This window comes from Argentina silus, assembly GCF_951799395.1.
Source record: "Argentina silus genome assembly, chromosome: 2".
Classification (NCBI taxonomy): domain Eukaryota; kingdom Metazoa; phylum Chordata; class Actinopteri; order Argentiniformes; family Argentinidae; genus Argentina; species Argentina silus.
Window position 1 is genome coordinate 30814092 of NC_139656.1, and position 18891 is coordinate 30832982.

General features: G+C 42.8%; 2 protein-coding genes across 2 annotated transcripts; both read right to left on the reverse strand.

The window, feature by feature from the left end:
- Positions 1-10: 10 nt before the first annotated feature.
- On the reverse strand, positions 11-1218 carry LOC310801323 (myosin-13-like; the record flags this gene model as incomplete). The annotated part of the gene is made up of 4 exons (XM_083665318.1): positions 1162-1218; positions 815-1033; positions 392-535; positions 11-226 (listed from the first exon to the last, which is right to left on the reverse strand). The coding sequence occupies exons 2-4, from the start codon at positions 1019-1021 to the stop codon at positions 11-13; spliced, it is 567 nt and encodes a 188-aa protein (XP_083521444.1). The 5' UTR covers positions 1022-1033; positions 1162-1218.
- A 5273-nt stretch (positions 1219-6491) lies between these two features.
- Positions 6492-16866, reverse strand: slc22a5 (solute carrier family 22 member 5; the record flags this gene model as incomplete). Its single annotated transcript, XM_083665319.1, has 10 exons — positions 6492-6620; positions 11147-11324; positions 11754-11940; positions 12319-12533; positions 12803-12900; positions 13247-13373; positions 14317-14488; positions 14810-14964; positions 15724-15827; positions 16474-16866. The coding sequence occupies 10 exons, from the start codon at positions 16864-16866 to the stop codon at positions 6492-6494; spliced, it is 1758 nt and encodes a 585-aa protein (XP_083521445.1).
- Positions 16867-18891: the final 2025 nt, after the last annotated feature.

Consider the following 18891-nt stretch of genomic DNA (forward strand, 5'->3'; position numbering starts at 1 on the left):
ATTATTGTATTTAAGGCATCATCATAAAGTAGGTCATCCAACTATCCATCCATCCATGAGAGCTCGTACCAGTCAGCATGAACTGATAGGCGTTGTCAGAGACAGAGAAGATATGGGGTGGAGCCTCCATACGCTTCTTCCCTCTGTAGGCGTCCACACATGACTGGTCGTACACGGGGAGCCACTTGTAGGGGTTCACCGTGGCACAGAAGAGCCCAGAGTAGGTCTGGATGAATTGGATCAAATATGGGAATTAGCCTAATCAGATGAGCTGGAATGTGGAAGTTTAGGTGTCTTTGAATGTACTGACATGCCATATATTGTGGTTTTGTTGGTGTTTGCTAAAGTGTGATAGGTTTCTTGTGTTGACTGATGTGTATGTATCTCTTACGTAGATCATCCATGCTGCGTAACGCTCTTTGAGGTTATACAGCACAGAGGCTTCATTCAGGTAGGTCATCATGGCCATGTCCTCAATCTTGTCATACTTTGGGGGGTTCATTTGCATGACGTCATCTTCTTTGAATTCTTTAGTCTGAAACAGTGGGATATTTAGATAATACTCAAATTCTTTTCACTGATAAACAAATAGAATATTTTTCATGATTTGTTGTTACAAGCATAATCCATGCAATTGATTTATTTGCATTACAGTACCAGTGCTATGCTATCCTCCACTCTACTTGAATATTAAAGGTCAAAACAAAGATTCCATTTGTTCTAAATAATATTTTTGATAACTTGATAACTATGTGTGTTGAAAGGTTTATCCTGCTTATGGAAGCTGCAGTTTGGTTATATGTTATAGGCTTACCTCCTGAGTGTCCGTAACTTTGACAGTTATTTTTGCCCCATCCCTGGAAACAATTAAACCCTTGAGGTACAGCTCCTTGACATCAGTCACATAGCAGGCATTCTTTGCATCAAAGGGTGCGGTTTGAGCTTCGATCCTCTCCCTCTCTGGCTTACGAAGGTATATGGCAGCTGCGCCATAAATGGCCATCTCCGCATCCGTACTCATGGTGGCGGCTCACTAGGAAATAAAGAATAAAAAACAAACATGTTTGAGTCTGTACTAACCCCTCCCCAGTCAACAGAGTAAGAGGCAGTATATTTAACAGAATGTATTCTAATAATGTGAATACTCAAACCATGTCTCACCTTCTTTTGTCCACCCAGATGAAATGGTATATTTGTGGAAACCCAACTGCAGACACAGTCAGCTAAGAAGTAAACAAATACAATTAAAGAATAAAATAAAAATATGTCAGGACCCACACCCTATAATTTAGAGGCACATTTTGACCAAAAATAAGTTGTAGATTGCACCTTTAAATTTGCACGTACTTGCTACAGAGCTAATCATGTGATGCCTATGTGGCATCTAAACACAAACAGAACTCACAGTCTCACAGTGCAGTCACTGCATCAGATACAGAGCTCATAGATGATTGAAATCATGTAAGGAGGTGGAGGGTCTTACCGTAGACGTTGAATCTGCCTGTGGATGTTGTGGTCTCAGACCCCTTATATCTGGTTCCAGAGTGCTACCCAAGCAGAAGTTAATTATGGACCACAGGGCTAGAGGAGATGGATTGGATGAGAGACTTAGCTGTTTCCCTATGCCCTTTTCTGATGTGTGATATTCATTTCTTAATTACATTTCGCTTCTCTTGCATACTTATTATTATTCCAAATCTTTCCACTGCTACGCCTCCTACAACTTTTAAGATAGAAATACCAATCCAACTTCACAACGTGCAGAGAGGTCTTACTGGAGTTGCTATATCTTTTGTTTTTTAATAATTGTTACACTTTTTAAACTAGTGCAATTATTAACATGGTGGTCTATGAAAACCAAAAGATGAAATATATGTACCTCTGCTACTCTTTCACCGTTCAAACTGTTCACACCAATCCACCTTTACAAAAACCTCAACATTATGAACCCTCATAAAAAAACGATTATAATTTTCAACTTAAGCTTTTTGTACCTCCAAAAACTCCCATCCATTAACATGGTGAAATGTTGGTTTAGGCATTCTGCGGGCTCAGCTTTTGCTGCAACTGCTGAGCTTTCAGAACTCTTAACGTTTTCACGTGCGTGTGACTTTCATAATTGAAATTACTTGTGAAAGCCAAATCCCGCTCCTTCCTTTTTTCTCAATTATTGAGTTTTATACATTGGTGTTATTAGAATTTCAAAATCACCCCATTTTTTTTAAAGCTTTTTATTATTAATTTATAACCATAGTCGCCGCCAAAACACCGATCTGGCCCGTCTGCTCCTGTGTGTACAATACAATCTACAAATTACTTATTTGTATATACTTGATTGCACACTTTTTTTTTTTTTTCTTTTTTACAAAGAACATCCATTCTGATTTACTTTTACCTCATTCAATCTACAAACAAAATTCATTCATTTGATTAAATTGTGGTGTGCTTTTTTACAGTATGTACAGTAAAATCAAATATATCTCTGAATATGTTATATTTAATATGTAAGCCCTTCAAAATACAGCAAGTAATATACTAATGATTCTTAAGTCCTGACTAAACACAACCAATGCATGATTTTGCATAGATGGAAGGTAGCAAAACAGTTCATAATGCATCATCTTTACACTGCTGCTGTTGGGTGAAGTATATGTACTTGAAAATACAGGTGATTTATATTATATATACCTGCATCAGGGGTCCAACACCAGCCCCCCAGGCTGACCCAGCCTCAACCTGTCCATTAGCGCAGCTCCCCCCCCCCAGGCTGACCCAGCCTCGACCTGTCCATTAGCGCAGCTCCCCCCCCCAGGCTGACCCAGCCTCGACCTGTCCATTGGCGCTGGGTCTGGTCTGGCCTGACCTGGTGTGGTCGGGTCGGGTCTGGTCTACTCTGATCTGTTCTGGTCTAATCTGTTCTGGTCTAATCTGTTCTGTTCTGTTCTGTTCTGTTCTGTTCTGTTCAATCTGGTCTGGTCTGGTCCAGTCTGGTCTGGTCTGGTCTGGTCTGGTCTGGTCTGGTTTGGTCTGGTCTGGTCTGGTCTGGTCTGGTCTGGTCTGGTTTAGACTGGCCTGGCCTGGTCTAATCTGGTCTGGTCTGGTTTGGTCCTGGTCTGGTCTGGTGTGGTCTAATCTGGTCTAATCTGGTCTGGTCTGGCCTCGCCTGGTCTAATCTGGTCTGGTCTGGTCTGGTCTGGTCTGGTCTGGTCCTGGTCTGGTGTGGTCTAATCTGGTCTGGAGAGTTCTCGTCGGAGTTGCGGCCGGTCGGGAGGGTGTGGAGAAGCAGAGGACTGCCTGAGTCTGTTTGTATTTAAGAGGGTCTACAACCAGCATATAACTCTACAGAGTGGAGGGAGTCATCAGGTTTTACATTAGGGGAAGTCCCAAGTGGCCTTAGGCCGATAGTTCATGCATAACACAATAGCACCTCTTGGTGATATAACACACACCATAGCAAATAGTTGATAGACACAGTACACATGTATATAATATGAACACACTAGTGATAATATAGCATTACACACATATTAAACCCTGTTGTCACTGTAGATTATAAGAACAAATGCATACCTACTTCAGAAAAATTGATCGCCCCCACTGATCAATAGAACTGTGCTAATCGCTGTCTTAACAGGTTCAAACAGCCACGGTTGTGTATGCAATTGTCCTACGATGTATTTAGATCGAATATTATCCACTGTTGCCAGCGACCCCATGTAGGCCTACACTGTAATAATAACCATACAGTCCATTCAGCGTTTTACTCTTATGACGACTGATGTATGGATGATTCACATACTTTAGAGAAATGTGCTTTGGATAAAAGCGTCTGCTAAATGTCAAAAATGTAATGAGAATGTGTATTGGGCAGCATAGCCCTGCGAGGAGTTCACTATCTCATTCAAAAAGCTTACAACAATGAGCTTTTGCTGCAGAGATGGGGAGAGCACATACAGTAGAGGCATTGCTGGTTTGCTCCTCCCGATCGTCAACAAATAGTTCCCTTCAGCCCTCTCTCTGGTTTAGTCCACATTTGATGGATTGAGCGTGTAGCGACCAACTATTTTGTACAGCCTCATTCTTGAAGCTATACCACTGTAAGGGCTCAGACCAAATGCACTTGTTTGTGTGTAGAGAGCATTGGCACCATGCAGACATTCAGATGGGAAATCTGCCATTAACACTATTAAAGCTTAGGGTTAGGGTTACAGTCACTCTGGGTAGAAGAGTTACTTGTCCCATAGGCACATATCTAGGATTAGCTTAACCATTACAGGGAAGAATTCAAAACTGACCTGAAATAAAAACAAGACATGACACACTGAGCACAAAACATTATACATGGGGACAACATTACATGTGGGGACAACATTACATGTGGGGATAAATGCATCATTAATTAATTACCAAAACAAGTGTTTCAATATCATTAACTGCAGGCTAGAGTGAATAGCCAGCTATCAAATTAAACTGTCGTTGAGTAGATCAGAGGTATTTTGGCAGTAGAGAGAGTAACTATACTGCATATTCTAAAAGCCTCTGTGGTCAAGGGCCTCGATTGTTGGCTCACATCAGTATTTTATGTAACATGATTTAAAGTCATGTAATCTAATTTAGGATATGGAATGTCATATGCAGTGGCAGGACTCAGTTTGGAATTGATTTCTGAGTATCATGCCAGATCTTCTGCTATTTGAGCTGTGCACCAGGGAATATGGCCATTTAGGGATCAACTCTGAGTCCTTTTTTAACAACTCTATTTTTAAATTTTCTGATTTACTGATACCACAGACTATTTAACAGGTTTTACCTAGCACACTTGGAATATTGTAAATCATGTAAATCAATAGAAACATTTAACGTGTCCTTTCTTGTCTATCCATGAATGTCTTAAATACAGTATGAGGTTGATTAGTTTAACTGCTGCATGGTTATGGCCTTTTCCCCCTCTCCCCTGATGATATTCTAAAACTGGTCACATCCAAGTGGGCAACCATCTGCCCTCTCGATCCTATCCCCTCCCCCTTTCTCCAATCCATTTCCAAAGACCTCCTTCCGTTCCTTACCACTATAATCAATTCCTCTCTATCCACAGGATCTTTCCAAGCTGCCTTTAAGACAGCCAGAGTCAAGCCTCTTCTCAAGAAACCAACTCTTGACCCATCTGCTGTCCATAACTACAGGCCAGTGTCCCTTCTCTCCTTCTTATCTAAAACCCTTGAACGTGCTGTCTCTAACCAACTCTCTCACTACCTCCTTCAGAACAACCTCCTTAACCCTCACCAATCCAGCTTTAAGGCTGGGGACTCTACTGAGACTGCTCTCCTTGCTGTCATGGAGGCCCTTCACTCTGCTCAAGCTTCTTCCCTCTCCTCTGTTCTCATTCTTCTGGACATGTGTGCTGCATTCAACACAGTAAACCACCTGATCCTTCTCTCCACCCTCTCAGAACTGGGCATCTCTGGCTCTGCACTCTCCTGGTTTGCATCCTACCTGGCCAATTGCTCTTACCAGGTGAGGTGGAGCTGTCCTCTCCACGAGCCCTCACCACTGGGGTCCCCCAGGGCTCCGTCCTAGGGCCCTTAGTGTTCTCCCTCTATACCAAATCTCTTGACTCGGTAATTTCCTCACAAGGTTTCTCCTACCACTGCTACGCAGATGGCACTCAACTCTTTCTGTCTTTCCCCCCCTCTGACTCACAGGTGGCAACACATGTCTCTGCGTGTCTTGCAGACATTTCTGCTTGGATGTCAGCCCACCACCTCAAGCTCAACCTTAACAAGACTGGGAAAGCATGTTCCCAAGACTTCTCCATCACAGTCGAGAACTCTACCTGGCTTTTCACTGTCCTGGCACCCCAGTGGTGGAATGAGCTTCCCTCTGCTGTCAGGTTTCAGTTTCAGTTTCTCTACTGTAAATACATTTAAAAAATAAAATAAAATAAAAAAAGTAATTCTTCCTTCTTCTAGCATTGTGACTGCCAATGGCCCCTGGTCCAAGCATAGATTTTGTTTTTCTTATGATGACTGATGTATAGATGATTCACTTACTTAGACAAATGTACTTGTTGTAAGTCTGGATAAAGGCATCTGCTAAAATGTAAATGTAAAAGTAAATGGCCTTGAACTCTATGACAAAGTTGTTGTCTCTGGTTTAACACTGTGGATACCACAGGTTTCACGTTATGAAAGGAACCTCAGCTATTTAGTCTTGTAATCCAGCCCACTACTGCATAGCATTGCCTTGGCGTCTCTGTAAGGCACCGAGGAATAGTTATTACAACCTTGGACCTGGTTGTGCATGTATTCACACCCATAACTAGAACAGACCTGCCAACCCAGGTCCGGGGGCAAAGCTGGTGACTTTTGTGGTGACTTTTTAGCCCTTGGCAATGTCTGGTAGCTGTTCAAAAGTCTTATGGCGTGGAGGTAGAAACTGTCTCGCTTCCTGTCTGTCTTAGACTGGATGCACTGGTACTGTCTGCTGGATGGTCACAGAGAGAACAGACCATGGCTGGGATCCTTGGTGATCTTCCGGGTCTTCCTCAGACCAGTGATGGACCGAGCCGTCTTCACCACCCTCTGCAGAGCCTTGCGGTCGAGGGCTGTACAGCTGCCGTACTAGGTGGTGATGTAGCTGGACAGGATGCTGTCAATGGTGTATCTGTAGAGGTTGGTGAGGATCTGAGGGGCCATATATATAGTGTATATATGTAGGAATACAATGTTTTGTGTCTTTATTTCCTTAGACATATTCGTATTTCCTCACTCATTTATGTATGTATTTATTTATGTATTTATGTAATAAACAATTATTTATTGCCCCCAAGATGACAGGGCTGGGCCTGTCTGAACTGCATGCTCAAATCATAGATATGTTGTTAACTGCCAGCTGTCATGGAGTTAACAGATTAAACTGTCATTGAGTATATTTTAGGTATTTCTGCAGTAGTCTTAGGGATCGCATAGTTATGTTTAAGGGTGCTTTAAAAGCCACGGTGGTGTGGTCACATCGTGGTTTTATCACCAGAGTTTGTTGGAGACCTCATCTGTTGGCTTACATCGTCATTTTTTGTAATATGAAACGATTAAAATATCCCCACAGTAGAATATCTAATTTAGGATATGAAATGGCACATGGCAGGTCTCCACAAACAGACCTCTGGCCCCTTTGGAGAGGCTCATTCAGATATTATTTTCCAAGCCACATAACAGGGCTGACAAATATGGTGTAAATAATGTGTTGCCCTTCACCTGATCTCTGCAGCACAGTGCAGTATGTGTTTTCAGCCAAGTATATGGGGGGCTGTAAATGGCCATGTTCAGAAACGGTTTCCGAGTGCTATATGACCCTCATAGAGATGAGTGTGTGTTATTCAATGGAAGAGTATTTTAAATGTTTTGGGTTTTTTAACTGCCCATAACTATAACTATATTCCGACCCTGTGTCATTGTTTCCCTCGTATGATTATGTGGTAATAACAGTGTACTGGTCATGCTTGAGATGCATTAAACAACCAACAATGGGGATGTTCAACAATGCATGGGTCAAGGTTAGCAATATTATCATGCAATATTATCTATTGCATTTCCTTCTACACGCACATCTGCTCGGCTGATCCCGAAGGTTATTTGGCAGTTTGTTCTGGTAGTGTTCCACGCTCCTCCAATTCCAGTTTCTCAAATGGATCTCTTTAAGGCCTCTCCAACAACCTGTTCATCATACTACGGTTTGGGTTTGGGTTTGGGTTTGGGTAAGGTTTGGGGTTGGGAGGCTGGATTTGGGGTTTAGGGTTAGTTATAAATTAGGATTAGGGTTAGGTTTAGGATTAGGCATAGGGTAGGGCGGGGTTAAGAAAATAACTTGCATCACCTACTGTAGCCACATGTCCCTAGTTGTAGGAAATCAATGTACATTTGTATTTGTCTATATTCTTAATCTAAAGGCCCTCAGATGACAGACTGGCACCCAGGCCTGTTGTAGTGTCTAGTGACATGCGCATATGCGCGCGCACACACACACACACACACACACACACACACACACACACACACACACACCCTCTATAAAAAGGAGGATGAAGCACTATGACACTCTGGTTGTCTGTGTTTTATAGTGCTGTGTCCCTGTTGTGCGCAGGGAGGGCTTTTGTCCTGGTGCGATCACCTTCTGTGACCAAACATAAAAATCATTTGGGCGCCATTTGGCTACTATCATATTAACTCTTATTGATATAAGACGCCTTTACTTCAAACACAAATTTCACCAATAGGTGAAGACAAAATATTTGCACTGCCAATATTTTTGTCAGTCTTGCTTCTTACAGCTTTGCACTGATTTCTCATTATTCCCAAATTTGTTTATTCCCAAATTTGTTTATTCCCAAATTTGTTAGCTAAAACTAAATATTTGCACAGGCAAATGATGTGGTTACAAATGCGACTGGGTATAAACCAAGGTTACACAACTCTGGTTTCCGTATTGATATAGGCCACGTTTTGGTATTAAGTGATGCTGCATAACAGACTTCACTCAAAAAATATTATTCCCAAATTCGTTAGGCTATATGCCTACAGCTGCATTCGTAGCCCCACTGAAAAATTACCAGAACCTGATGTGCTTATTTGATTAATTATCAGTCTTGCTTCTTACAGCTTTGCGTTGATTTCAGAGGGGGTAAAGCCTGTATTTGATACCATTCCTCATTCTGAATTTCACACTCACACTCACACTCACACACACACACAAAGCTGTCATAAAGTAATATACACTCACTGAGTACTTTATTAGGAACACTATACTAACACTGAGTAGGGCCTCCCTTTGATCTCAAAACAGCCTCAATTCTTCAAGGCCTTGATTCCACAAGATGTTGGAAACATTCCTTTGAGATTCTGGTCCATGATGACATGATTGCATCACGCAATTCCTGCAGGTTTTTCAGGTGCACTTTCAAGCTGTGAATCTCCCGTTCTACCACATCCCAAAGGTGTTCTATTGGATTCAGATCCGGTGACTGGGAAGGCCACTGAAGAACACTGAACTCATTATCATGTTCATGTAACCAGTTCGGATCTCTTTCAGGCCTCTCCAGCAACCTCTTCATCATGAGTGATATTATCCAACACTGGGCCTTGACTGCTCTCTACTGGATGGAAGTCATGCTATTAAATTTGGACACTAGGGGGCGACAGAGACCGCCTCATGAACTCAGGCACAATGGGAGCATCTTATTTCATTATGAAGTTTCTATTTAATGAGTCAATCAGGGAGATGTGATGTGGGAAAAAAACACCATCCAAGAGGGCCATTTTAATCATTGAATAACTACTTGCAAGCAATGGTCAGCCCCCAAACCCCTGCAAGATCACTCCGCTCGTCCACCTCGGCTAACCGCCTGGCACTGCCGCCTCTACGTGGATGCTGTGGCCGTGCTACTCGTTCACGGCTTTTCACTGTCCTGGCGCCCCGCTGGTGGAATGAGCTTCCCACTACTGTCAGGACTGCAGAGTCACTTCCGATCTTCCGCCGTAGATTGAAAACCCATCTCTTCAGGCGACATCTTAACAGTCCCTCCTAAAGACCGCTTCACCCTCACTACCCCCCCATACTAACCCTAACCCCAACCCTAGAGACCTCTTCACCCCCGCTACCCCCTGTACAAGTTCTCTCCCGCTAATTAAAAAAATTAAAAAAATAAAATAAATAAATAAATAAATAGCCTACTGGCATTATGACTGCCTATGGCCCCTGGTGTGAGCATTGATTACTTTGTCTTATGATGTCTGTTGGATAGATGATTCACTTACTTAAACAAATGTATTGTTGTAAGTCGCTTTGGATAAAGGCGTCTGCTAAATGCCATAAATGTATAAATTTAAAATGTAAATGAATGTGCCAAAGCTGCTATAACCTCTCTGAAGGTAGACAAACTATGCAACGAGACCCAGACTCCTAAAACTTGTTGGAACACAGTGCTGGTGCTTATTTAGAGTCAACAGCAACCTGCAAACAGGTCTGTGTGGAGCAGAACTGTGACAAAAATGAGAGACACAGTTTTGAGTTTATCTTTGTCTGTCACGTTTTAAAAAGAACAAAGGCAAAGTCAATAATATCACAGATATTGAAAATTGAAAAGTTAATGGAATGATGAGTAAGAAATACTGTACAGAGGCCATTGTTTATTTTTCATTTTCATGATTCGTACTGCCAACCCTGTTCTGGGCCAGATATTTAGTTTCCACAATGTCCATTCCAGCACTGTTCCAGCAACTATGATGGATGCGTAAGCAGGGCAGCCAAGTACAGCCTGGTGGTGTTATTCAAGTATCAAAGCTCATCTCCATGATGACACGACACACTTTAACAACAGGATGGAGACCAGGACCATTTGGAAAAAGCCTCAGTTCATGACCTTACAAATAATGCAACACATCTAATAAGTACACACAGTTTCAAAAGAGAGGCAGAGAGATCGCTTGGGGCTTTATGGTCCAACAGGAGAACAGGGTCGTGTGCTTCCAATGCATTTCTTTTGGCTGGATGTCCTGCAGCTTCCTGACTAGTAGAGTGTTGGGTCACGAGTAAGGACTGCTGGTTGAACAATCGCTGGTTTGACCGAGACCTAGAATTTGGCCTCAGCTAACACATCTTGGTTATCTATTTCTCCATTTTCCAGGTGAAATCCTTTGCTTTGTTTCCCCCTGCACAACCTGGGGAGATATACGATGAAGAACACTCACGGTTGGATATTTAATACACTTGATAGCATTTAGCCTTTGCAGCATTGATAGCATTTAGCCTTTGCAGCATTGATAGCATTTAGCCTTTGCAGCATTGATAGCATTTAGCCTTTGCAGCATTGATAGCATTTAGCCATTGTAGCATTGATAGCATTTAGCCTTTGCAGCATTGATAGCATTTAGCCATTGCAGCATTGATAGTATTTAGCCATTGCAGCATTGATAGTATTTAGCCATTGCAGCATTGATAGCATTTAGCCATTGTAGCATTGATAGCATTTAGCCTTTGCAGCATTGATAGCATTTAGCCATTGTAGCATTGATAGCATTTAGCCTTTGCAGCATTGATAGCATTTAGCCATTGCAGCCTTTATATAATTTAGCCATTGCAGCATTGATAGCACATAGCCATTGTAGCATTTAGCCATTGCAGCCTCGAACATGTTGTACCCTCGACATTTCTGCATCTGCTCCAGGGTCTCCGGCAGCTCTTTTTGGAAGGTCTCGGGCAGGAAGAGGTTCAACACAGAGGAGCACACAGTCAGACTTCCCATAAGGATGTAGGGGAGGAACTTGTTGAAGCTGCCTGTCAAGACAAACACACACATTGGGGGTTGAATATACTGCATACAACATTTTATATCACATCAGGATTGAAAATATGTTATCTGAAACAACTTATCAACTTGTGTTGTGAAAAATAAACATGCGAGAACATTGTGACAGGTGATTATTCCAAGAAATTCTATACAACGAATAAACATGATCAGTTAGTAATCGGTGGGATTTCTATGAAACATGGCTGCTGTTGTCAATAACAACGTTGACTACCTACACCGAACATGCTGACAACGGGCTGTGTACCAGGGGAGGATGGTGGAGGCAGAAATCAGAGGACAGGCTCATTGTAATGCATGGGATGGAATGAGGAATGGTATCAAACACGTGTTTGTGCATTACAATGAGCCCGTCCTCCAATTTCTACCTCCAGCGGCATCCCCTGCGGTGTACCTACCTAGGTAGATGACGTAAGGGGCTGTGATGCTCCCGACGCGCGCCGCTGAGGAACACATGCCGATGCCCACATTCCGGAGCACGGTGGGGTAGATCTCTGCCGTGTAGATGTAGATGGTGCAGAATGCCATGGTGAAGCCAAACTTCCCCACCATCTCTAGGGCCAAGGCCAGGCTCTGGAGACCTACAGGGAGGAGAGGAGACAGGTTAGAGAGGCCAGGCTCTGGAGACCTACAGGGAGAAGAGGAGACAGGTTAGAGGTGGTCAGGCCCTGGAGACCTACAGGGAGGAGAGGAGACAGGTTAGAGATGGCCAGGCCCTGGAGACCGACAGGGAGGAGAGGAGACAGGTTAGAGGTGGTCAGGCCCTGGAGACCTACAGGGAGGAGAGGAGACAGGTTAGAGAGGCCAGGCCCTGGAGACCTACAGGGAGGAGAGGAGACAGGTTAGAGATGGCCAGGCCCTGCGGACCTACAGGGAGGACAGGAGGCATGAAAGAGGAAAGCTATGCCAAGTGAGTGAGTGCATGTATGCGTGTATGTGTGTATCAACCAAAGCCTTACCAGCAGGGAGGAGTTGGATCAAGAGCAGAAACCCTCCTCCTATTAAGAGGAAGCTGGACAGTAGGGGTCTTCTGGGACATTTCTTGAGAAGCAGTGTGGCCACGATGTACGCTGGCACCTCAGTAACAGCTGACAGGAAACAGTTGAGGTAAGGATCGCCACTCAGGTTGGAGGTGTTCAAAGATAATCCAAAGTATCCCATGTTGACTGCCATCCTGAACAGGGATGAAGAGAGACCGAGTCAATATGGCTTGGTTTATATAGGATTGAATAGTGTGTGTGTGTGTGTGTGTGTGTGTGTGTGTGTGTGTGTGTGTGTGTGTGTGTGTGTGTGTGTGTGTGTGTGTGTGGTGTGTGTGTGTATGTGTGTGTGTGTGTGTGTGTGTGTGTGTGTGTGTGTGTGTGTGTGTGGTGTGTGTGTGTGTGTGTGTGTGTGTGTGTGTGTGTGTGTGTGTGTGTATGTGTGTGTGTGTAAAGCACTCACCATAAAAGCAGACACATCAATGTGATGCATCGTATGTTGCTGGATCTCAGGATATCAAACATGGTGTGTTTCTTTGTCGATGACGACACGATGTCCAGCTATGAGAACACAAAATTGAGGGTTTAGTTGGACCTTTACTTCTTTAACTTCCTGAGAGAGTTCATTTGAGGTGATTTAGCCACAAATGTAGCACTTTTTTTTTGTTTCCCAATCCCCAATATATAGTTGTTTTTTGTTAGCAGTGGCTAAAGTTAGCTGGAGTTAGCAGTGGCCATTTAAACAACTCTGAACCATGAATTACAGTTTATCCTGGCCCATGGACTACTTTCAAGGCAAGGAACCATCTGAATATAAGGTGTAAAACAGTGACCTATCCCTTTCAGCTGTCATAGTAACCAACTCCGGAAGTACTGTGATGTAGTCAGAAACACAGCTGAGCCTCACCCCAGTGCCTTTGAAGATGACCTCTGGAGCCTCCACTCTGTTCTTCTCAGCAGCGTGTCTCACTACGGCCTCCGCCTCCTCCACCCTCCCCTGAGAGAGCAGCCATCTGGGGGACTCTGGGATGAACCTACAATAGAGAAGCCCATGACTCAAACGTATACACTCACCGGCCACTTTATTAGGTACACCTGTTCAACTGCTCGGTAATGCAAATTTCTAATCACTCAATCACATGGCAGTAACTCAATGCATTTAGGCATGTAGACATGGTCAAGATGACCTGCTGAAGTTCAAACCGAGCATCAGAATGGGGAAGAAAGGTTATTTAAGTGACTTTGAACGTGGCATGGTTGTTGGTGCCAGACGGGCTGGTCTGAGTATTTCAGAAACTGCTCATCTACTGGAATTTTCACGCACAACCATCTCTAGGGTTTACAGAGAATGGTCCGAAAAAGAGAAAATATCCAGTTCTCTGGGCGAAAATGCCTTGTTGATGCCAGAGGTCAGAGGAGAATGGCCAGACTGGTTTGAGATGATAGAAAGGCAACAGTAACTGAAATAACCACTTGTTACAACCAAGGTATGCAGAAGACCATCTCTGAATGTACAACATGTCGAACCTTGAAGCAGATGGGCTACAAAAGGTGGTCCAACTCAGTACTAGTAAGGTGTACCTAATAAAGTGGCCGGTGAGTGTACAATCACACATATACTGTGAGGTGTAGGCTATAACCCAGGAACAGAGAGGAGACCAGATGAGGAAGTGATGGCGAAAGTCAAAAATAGGCCGCTTTACTTGAATATCTACAGGATGGTACAGGGAAGGACTTTAGGAAAAATAACAAAGTCTAAGTCTAAACACTAAATGTAAAGTGTGTTGTGACCCTGTGTAAAATGCACTTTTATACTCTAATAAACTTGTAATAGAACATTGTCTACTGTACATCAAAACAAATGGATCATTCTCTACGACTAACCAAAACAATGATCCCCATAACACCATCAAAGAGGAAAAAGCAAGACATGCAAAACAACAACAACAAATATAATTGACTGAGTTTTGAACATACCACCACAAAGGGATGTAGACTATGGAGATAGTAGGCAAGATGATGAGCAGTGTCCGCCAGTCCCTCTTGGCGTACGCGATCCAGGGGAGGATCATGTAACCGATGCAGTAGTGCAGAAACGTCCCCAGAGTGGTGAAGAGGACGCGCATCGACTTACTCAGTACTTCCGTCCCTGTTGAAGGATAAAACATCCATGAATGGACCCCATCAGCGAACAGTGAGCATTCAATTGAACACACCAGACAAGGTCAATTATAGATTGGTCGGAAAAAAAGGGAAAACCTTTGAGGTACATCTCAAAAGCGTCTCAAAGTGTGGCTTCCATTAAATGTAAATAACATTGTACGTGGGTGAAAACAATGTGTTAGTTGGTGCCGTTCCCTGATACTTTGTGGTTGGGAAGTTTATTAAAAGAAATTGCATGAAAAACATACATTTGAGGTTAGAGAGTTCTAAATTAGTTAGTAGTATAAAACGATGTGACCCTCCTTACCTAGTACAAACGCAGAGATGTAGAGAGATACCTGAAAGCCACCGACAAACAGAAAGATGATGCAGAAAACCATCCATGACTGAGCAAAGGACTGGAGGAGGACGAAGAGGAACTGGCCAGCCAGAGAGAGGAACACCAACTTCTTCCTCCCAAACCTGAAGAGAAAAGAAAGCAGTGTGAATTCAAGCAGACATGGGAGAGAAAAAAAAAATCTATCTATCTTATTTATTGTTTACATATCCAGGCGAGTCCCATTGAGATAGAAAGGGAGCGAGGGAGTCCTGGGGAAGAGATAGCAGCATAGAATGAAACTACAGAGCAAATACAGCAATACGCCTGCAATAATGCATAACAATAACAATAAGGCATCTGCTAAATGTCTAAAATAAAATGAAATGAAATGACTCCAAAATAAATAAAATAAAACGGAGCTACATATTAATTACAGCATGCTGTTTTGCTGAGTAGGAAGAAGATTGTTTTGTCCAGGGCGCTGGTGTTGTTTGAATAACCTGTAGGCCCGTCAAGGTAAGAGATATCTACCTTTGGACAGCAGATGGCGCTATTGTCATTATCATGAGACAGACAGCAGTCTGCAGAGCAACTGCATTTACGTTTTATATTTAAGTCATTTAGCAGACGCTTTTATCCAAAGCGACTTACAATCAGTACATTTGTCTCAGTAAGTGAATCAACTATACATCAGTCATTGTAAATAAAACCTTCGATAAGAACGTGGGTTTAATCCCATTCCTCATTCCGTTCCATGCATTAAAATGAGCCCGTTCTCCGATGTCTACCTCCACCACCCTCTCCTGCTGTATGACACAGAGACCATTTCTACAGGTAGAGGATGTTAATATATACCAGCAGAGGAAGTTAGATGGTTAGTAGCCTGCAGGTAGAAGCCGTACCTGTCAGAAAGCTGTCCAGAGATCAGGGAGCCGAGCAGGTAGCCCATGAAGAGGGTGGAGGAAGCGAAGGGAACTTTCCATTCATCTTCACACACCAGGTTCCACTGCAGAAACACACAGATATGATCTATTATCTGAAAACAACAGGTACAGGCACAGGTACAGCTACGGGTACAGCTATGAGTACAGGTACAGCTACGGGTACAGCTATGGGTACAGGTACAGGTATAGGTACAGGTACAGTTACGGGTACAGCTATGGGTACAGGTACAGGTATAGGTACAGACACAGACACAGGTACAGCTATGGGTTCAGGTACAGGTATAGGTACAGCTGTGGGTACAGGTACGGGTACAGCTGTAGGTACAGCTACAGGTACATATATGGCTACAGGTACAGGTACAGCACCAGTAGAAAACATAGCACTGGTGACATAGAGAATCGAAATAATAACATTACATTCATAGATAGAAGGCTGTACGTGCAGTATATTCTAAATGTATTCCTCATATTGTACAAGGAATGTATTCCAAGTCTTGTTAGCTGATTATATTGAATGCTTGCATTCCACTGGGATGCATGCTGTGATGTCAAGTTTCAGGTAATTATTAAATTAATTAAGACCTTCCCTAACAGAAGCAGGACACTTTCTTCTCAATGATTAAATGTATTGGCATACTGTATTTACATGGCCTTTGTGAGGCAAACACACACACACACACACACACACACACACACACACTCCCTCACCTCAGTGACGATGGTGGAGTGGTAGATGTCTCTGCTGTAGCTCCATCCATCCACACAGCCCTCCTGCTCCAGGCCCGTGAGGTTGACGTCCTGGTTAGGGACGGAGCCCAGAGCAGACAGGTTCCTGACTACGTCCAGCCTGTACCTCCTGCAGCGGCTCTCCACCTCCCGCCCCCCCACCTCTTCCAGAGGGATGATGGCTTTCCTCCACACCTCACTCAGGTTGACGCCCTCTGGGACCAGACAGTGGTGTTGGGGAGTGGCGCCCACAAACACGATGTACAGCCCGTTGAAGCCGGTGCAGATGCAAATGGAATTGAGAAGGAAGAAGATCACCCAGAAGTAAGGACCGTTCTGCCCCAGGAAGGCTGTCACTTCATCATAGTCCGCCATATTCCGGGCTTCTGAGTCTTCTTAAAGGCTGAGCCAGGAAAAGAAGAGCTCCAGGAAAGAAGAGCTTGTGAAAAGAACAGCCCAGTAAAGAACAGCCCAGTAAAGAACAGCCCAGTAAACGCACGACTCCAAGATGTAGCAGTTCTGTAGGAAGGGTTAAGTTAAATCCTCATCAGTTGAACGCTCCACAGGGCAGAATCACAACCTCAGACCTGATCCGGTCCTCTCGGCCCCTAACCAAGCCTCAGATCACAGCTGCCTCTTCCTCCACGTCCCAGAGAGTAGGTCTGTGGCCGGAGACTCTGGTGTCCACCTTTATGCTGTCCATACAACAGAGGAGAGAGGGATGTTACTCATTCTCTTGATTCAATCGAAATTCAACTAGTGAGCAAAAATGATCAAATCCATTTAAATGCCCCCCCCCCCCTTCCCTCCTTCCCCCCTCCCCCCTCCTCCCTCCCCTAAACACAACATTCCTCCCTTTTAAATACCCTGAAGAATGGCACACGCTTGTACTGTGAATGGGTTTAAGCGGCATTCGGACTCAGACTGTTCCAAAGCTGCAGGGGTTTATTTCCTCTTACAATTAATCATTGATTACATAAATAAGTGACAGGATTAATATGCTGACTTATCACTGATGTGCACCATTAGCGATGTTATCTGAATCAGCAGATCCTTCAGAGGGAGAGATAAACTCATCTCACAACTCTCTCTATATTCATTCACATTATGATGGATATTCTAGATAGATAGTTTTTAGTTTTAGTTTATGTCGCTACAAAATAATGCAGTAATTTCTTTTGTTCGAACATACAGATTTAATAAATCACATTGCAAAACCAACATACAATATGCAAAAATATAAACTGACATTTAGGCATTTATAAATAAACATCTACGTTGTAGAATAAGACGGCAGGCTTTGGCACAGGCATTTACATGATTTTTACCAAGATTTCACACTTTATTATTATCATCAAGACCGTTCAAATCTATGCTCTATGTCTATGCTGACTAAATGCACAGTTTGACATTGTCTTATAAACATATGGGCGTGGAACATGGGGAGGGATAAGACACTTAAATACACTCAACAAGTCAATCAAATAAAATATCCTATATGACCTCATTGTCATTGGGTTTATTTAATAGTGAGAGGTAATAGTAATAGTCATTTGTGACTTAATTATAAAAAAATAATAAAAAAAATCATTTTTATAAAAACACACAAGAAGAATGAAGACAAGCTGTGTCGGAGTGCTAAAGAAACAAACAGGTCTGAATCAGTCTCTGATTGGGCAGATAAAGGACTTTGGTTTAACCTTTGACCTGGTTTAATGACAGATCATTGATCATTTGATTGACTTTATTGTTGTCACCTTTCGCATCTAAAAGACTTACAAACAGTGTTGTTTTTAATCATCTTCTTGCAGTGCTACAGTGGCCTACTGACAATCCAATTTCCTCCAAAGCAAAAACAAAACTACTTTAAGTTGCTCCTATAAATGTGGGGTACAGTAGCTGTCATTTATCTTGCTTTCATTTAACCTTTATTTAACCAGGAAGTTTATTGAGATACAGATATAATCTATAATCTAATCTAATATCTCTTTTACGAGGGAGACCTAATCACCCCTACCCCATAGGCATTTTATATTGTGTCACAGTTATGTAAAAGTGAACCACTAACCAAACTGATGCTGTACAACGATTGTGAGAGAATTGTTTTTGAAAGTTTTTTACGTCAAAATGGAAACGCTGGAGCTCTGTAGCTTTTGCAATGTTGGATTGACATTGTTATTTGATAGTTGTAAGTTAGTAGTATGTTGGTTGGAATTAACAGTTTATTAGACGTTGTTATGAGATGGTTATTTTTCAACATTGACTTAAGGTCATCATTTGATGTTCATCATCTAACATTGCTATATGATTGCACATGGGTTGAAAATGAACGTTTGTTTAAGATTGGCAGTTGACGGTCAGCATCAGACCATCTCAGTTGAAAATAATAGTTTAAAAAAT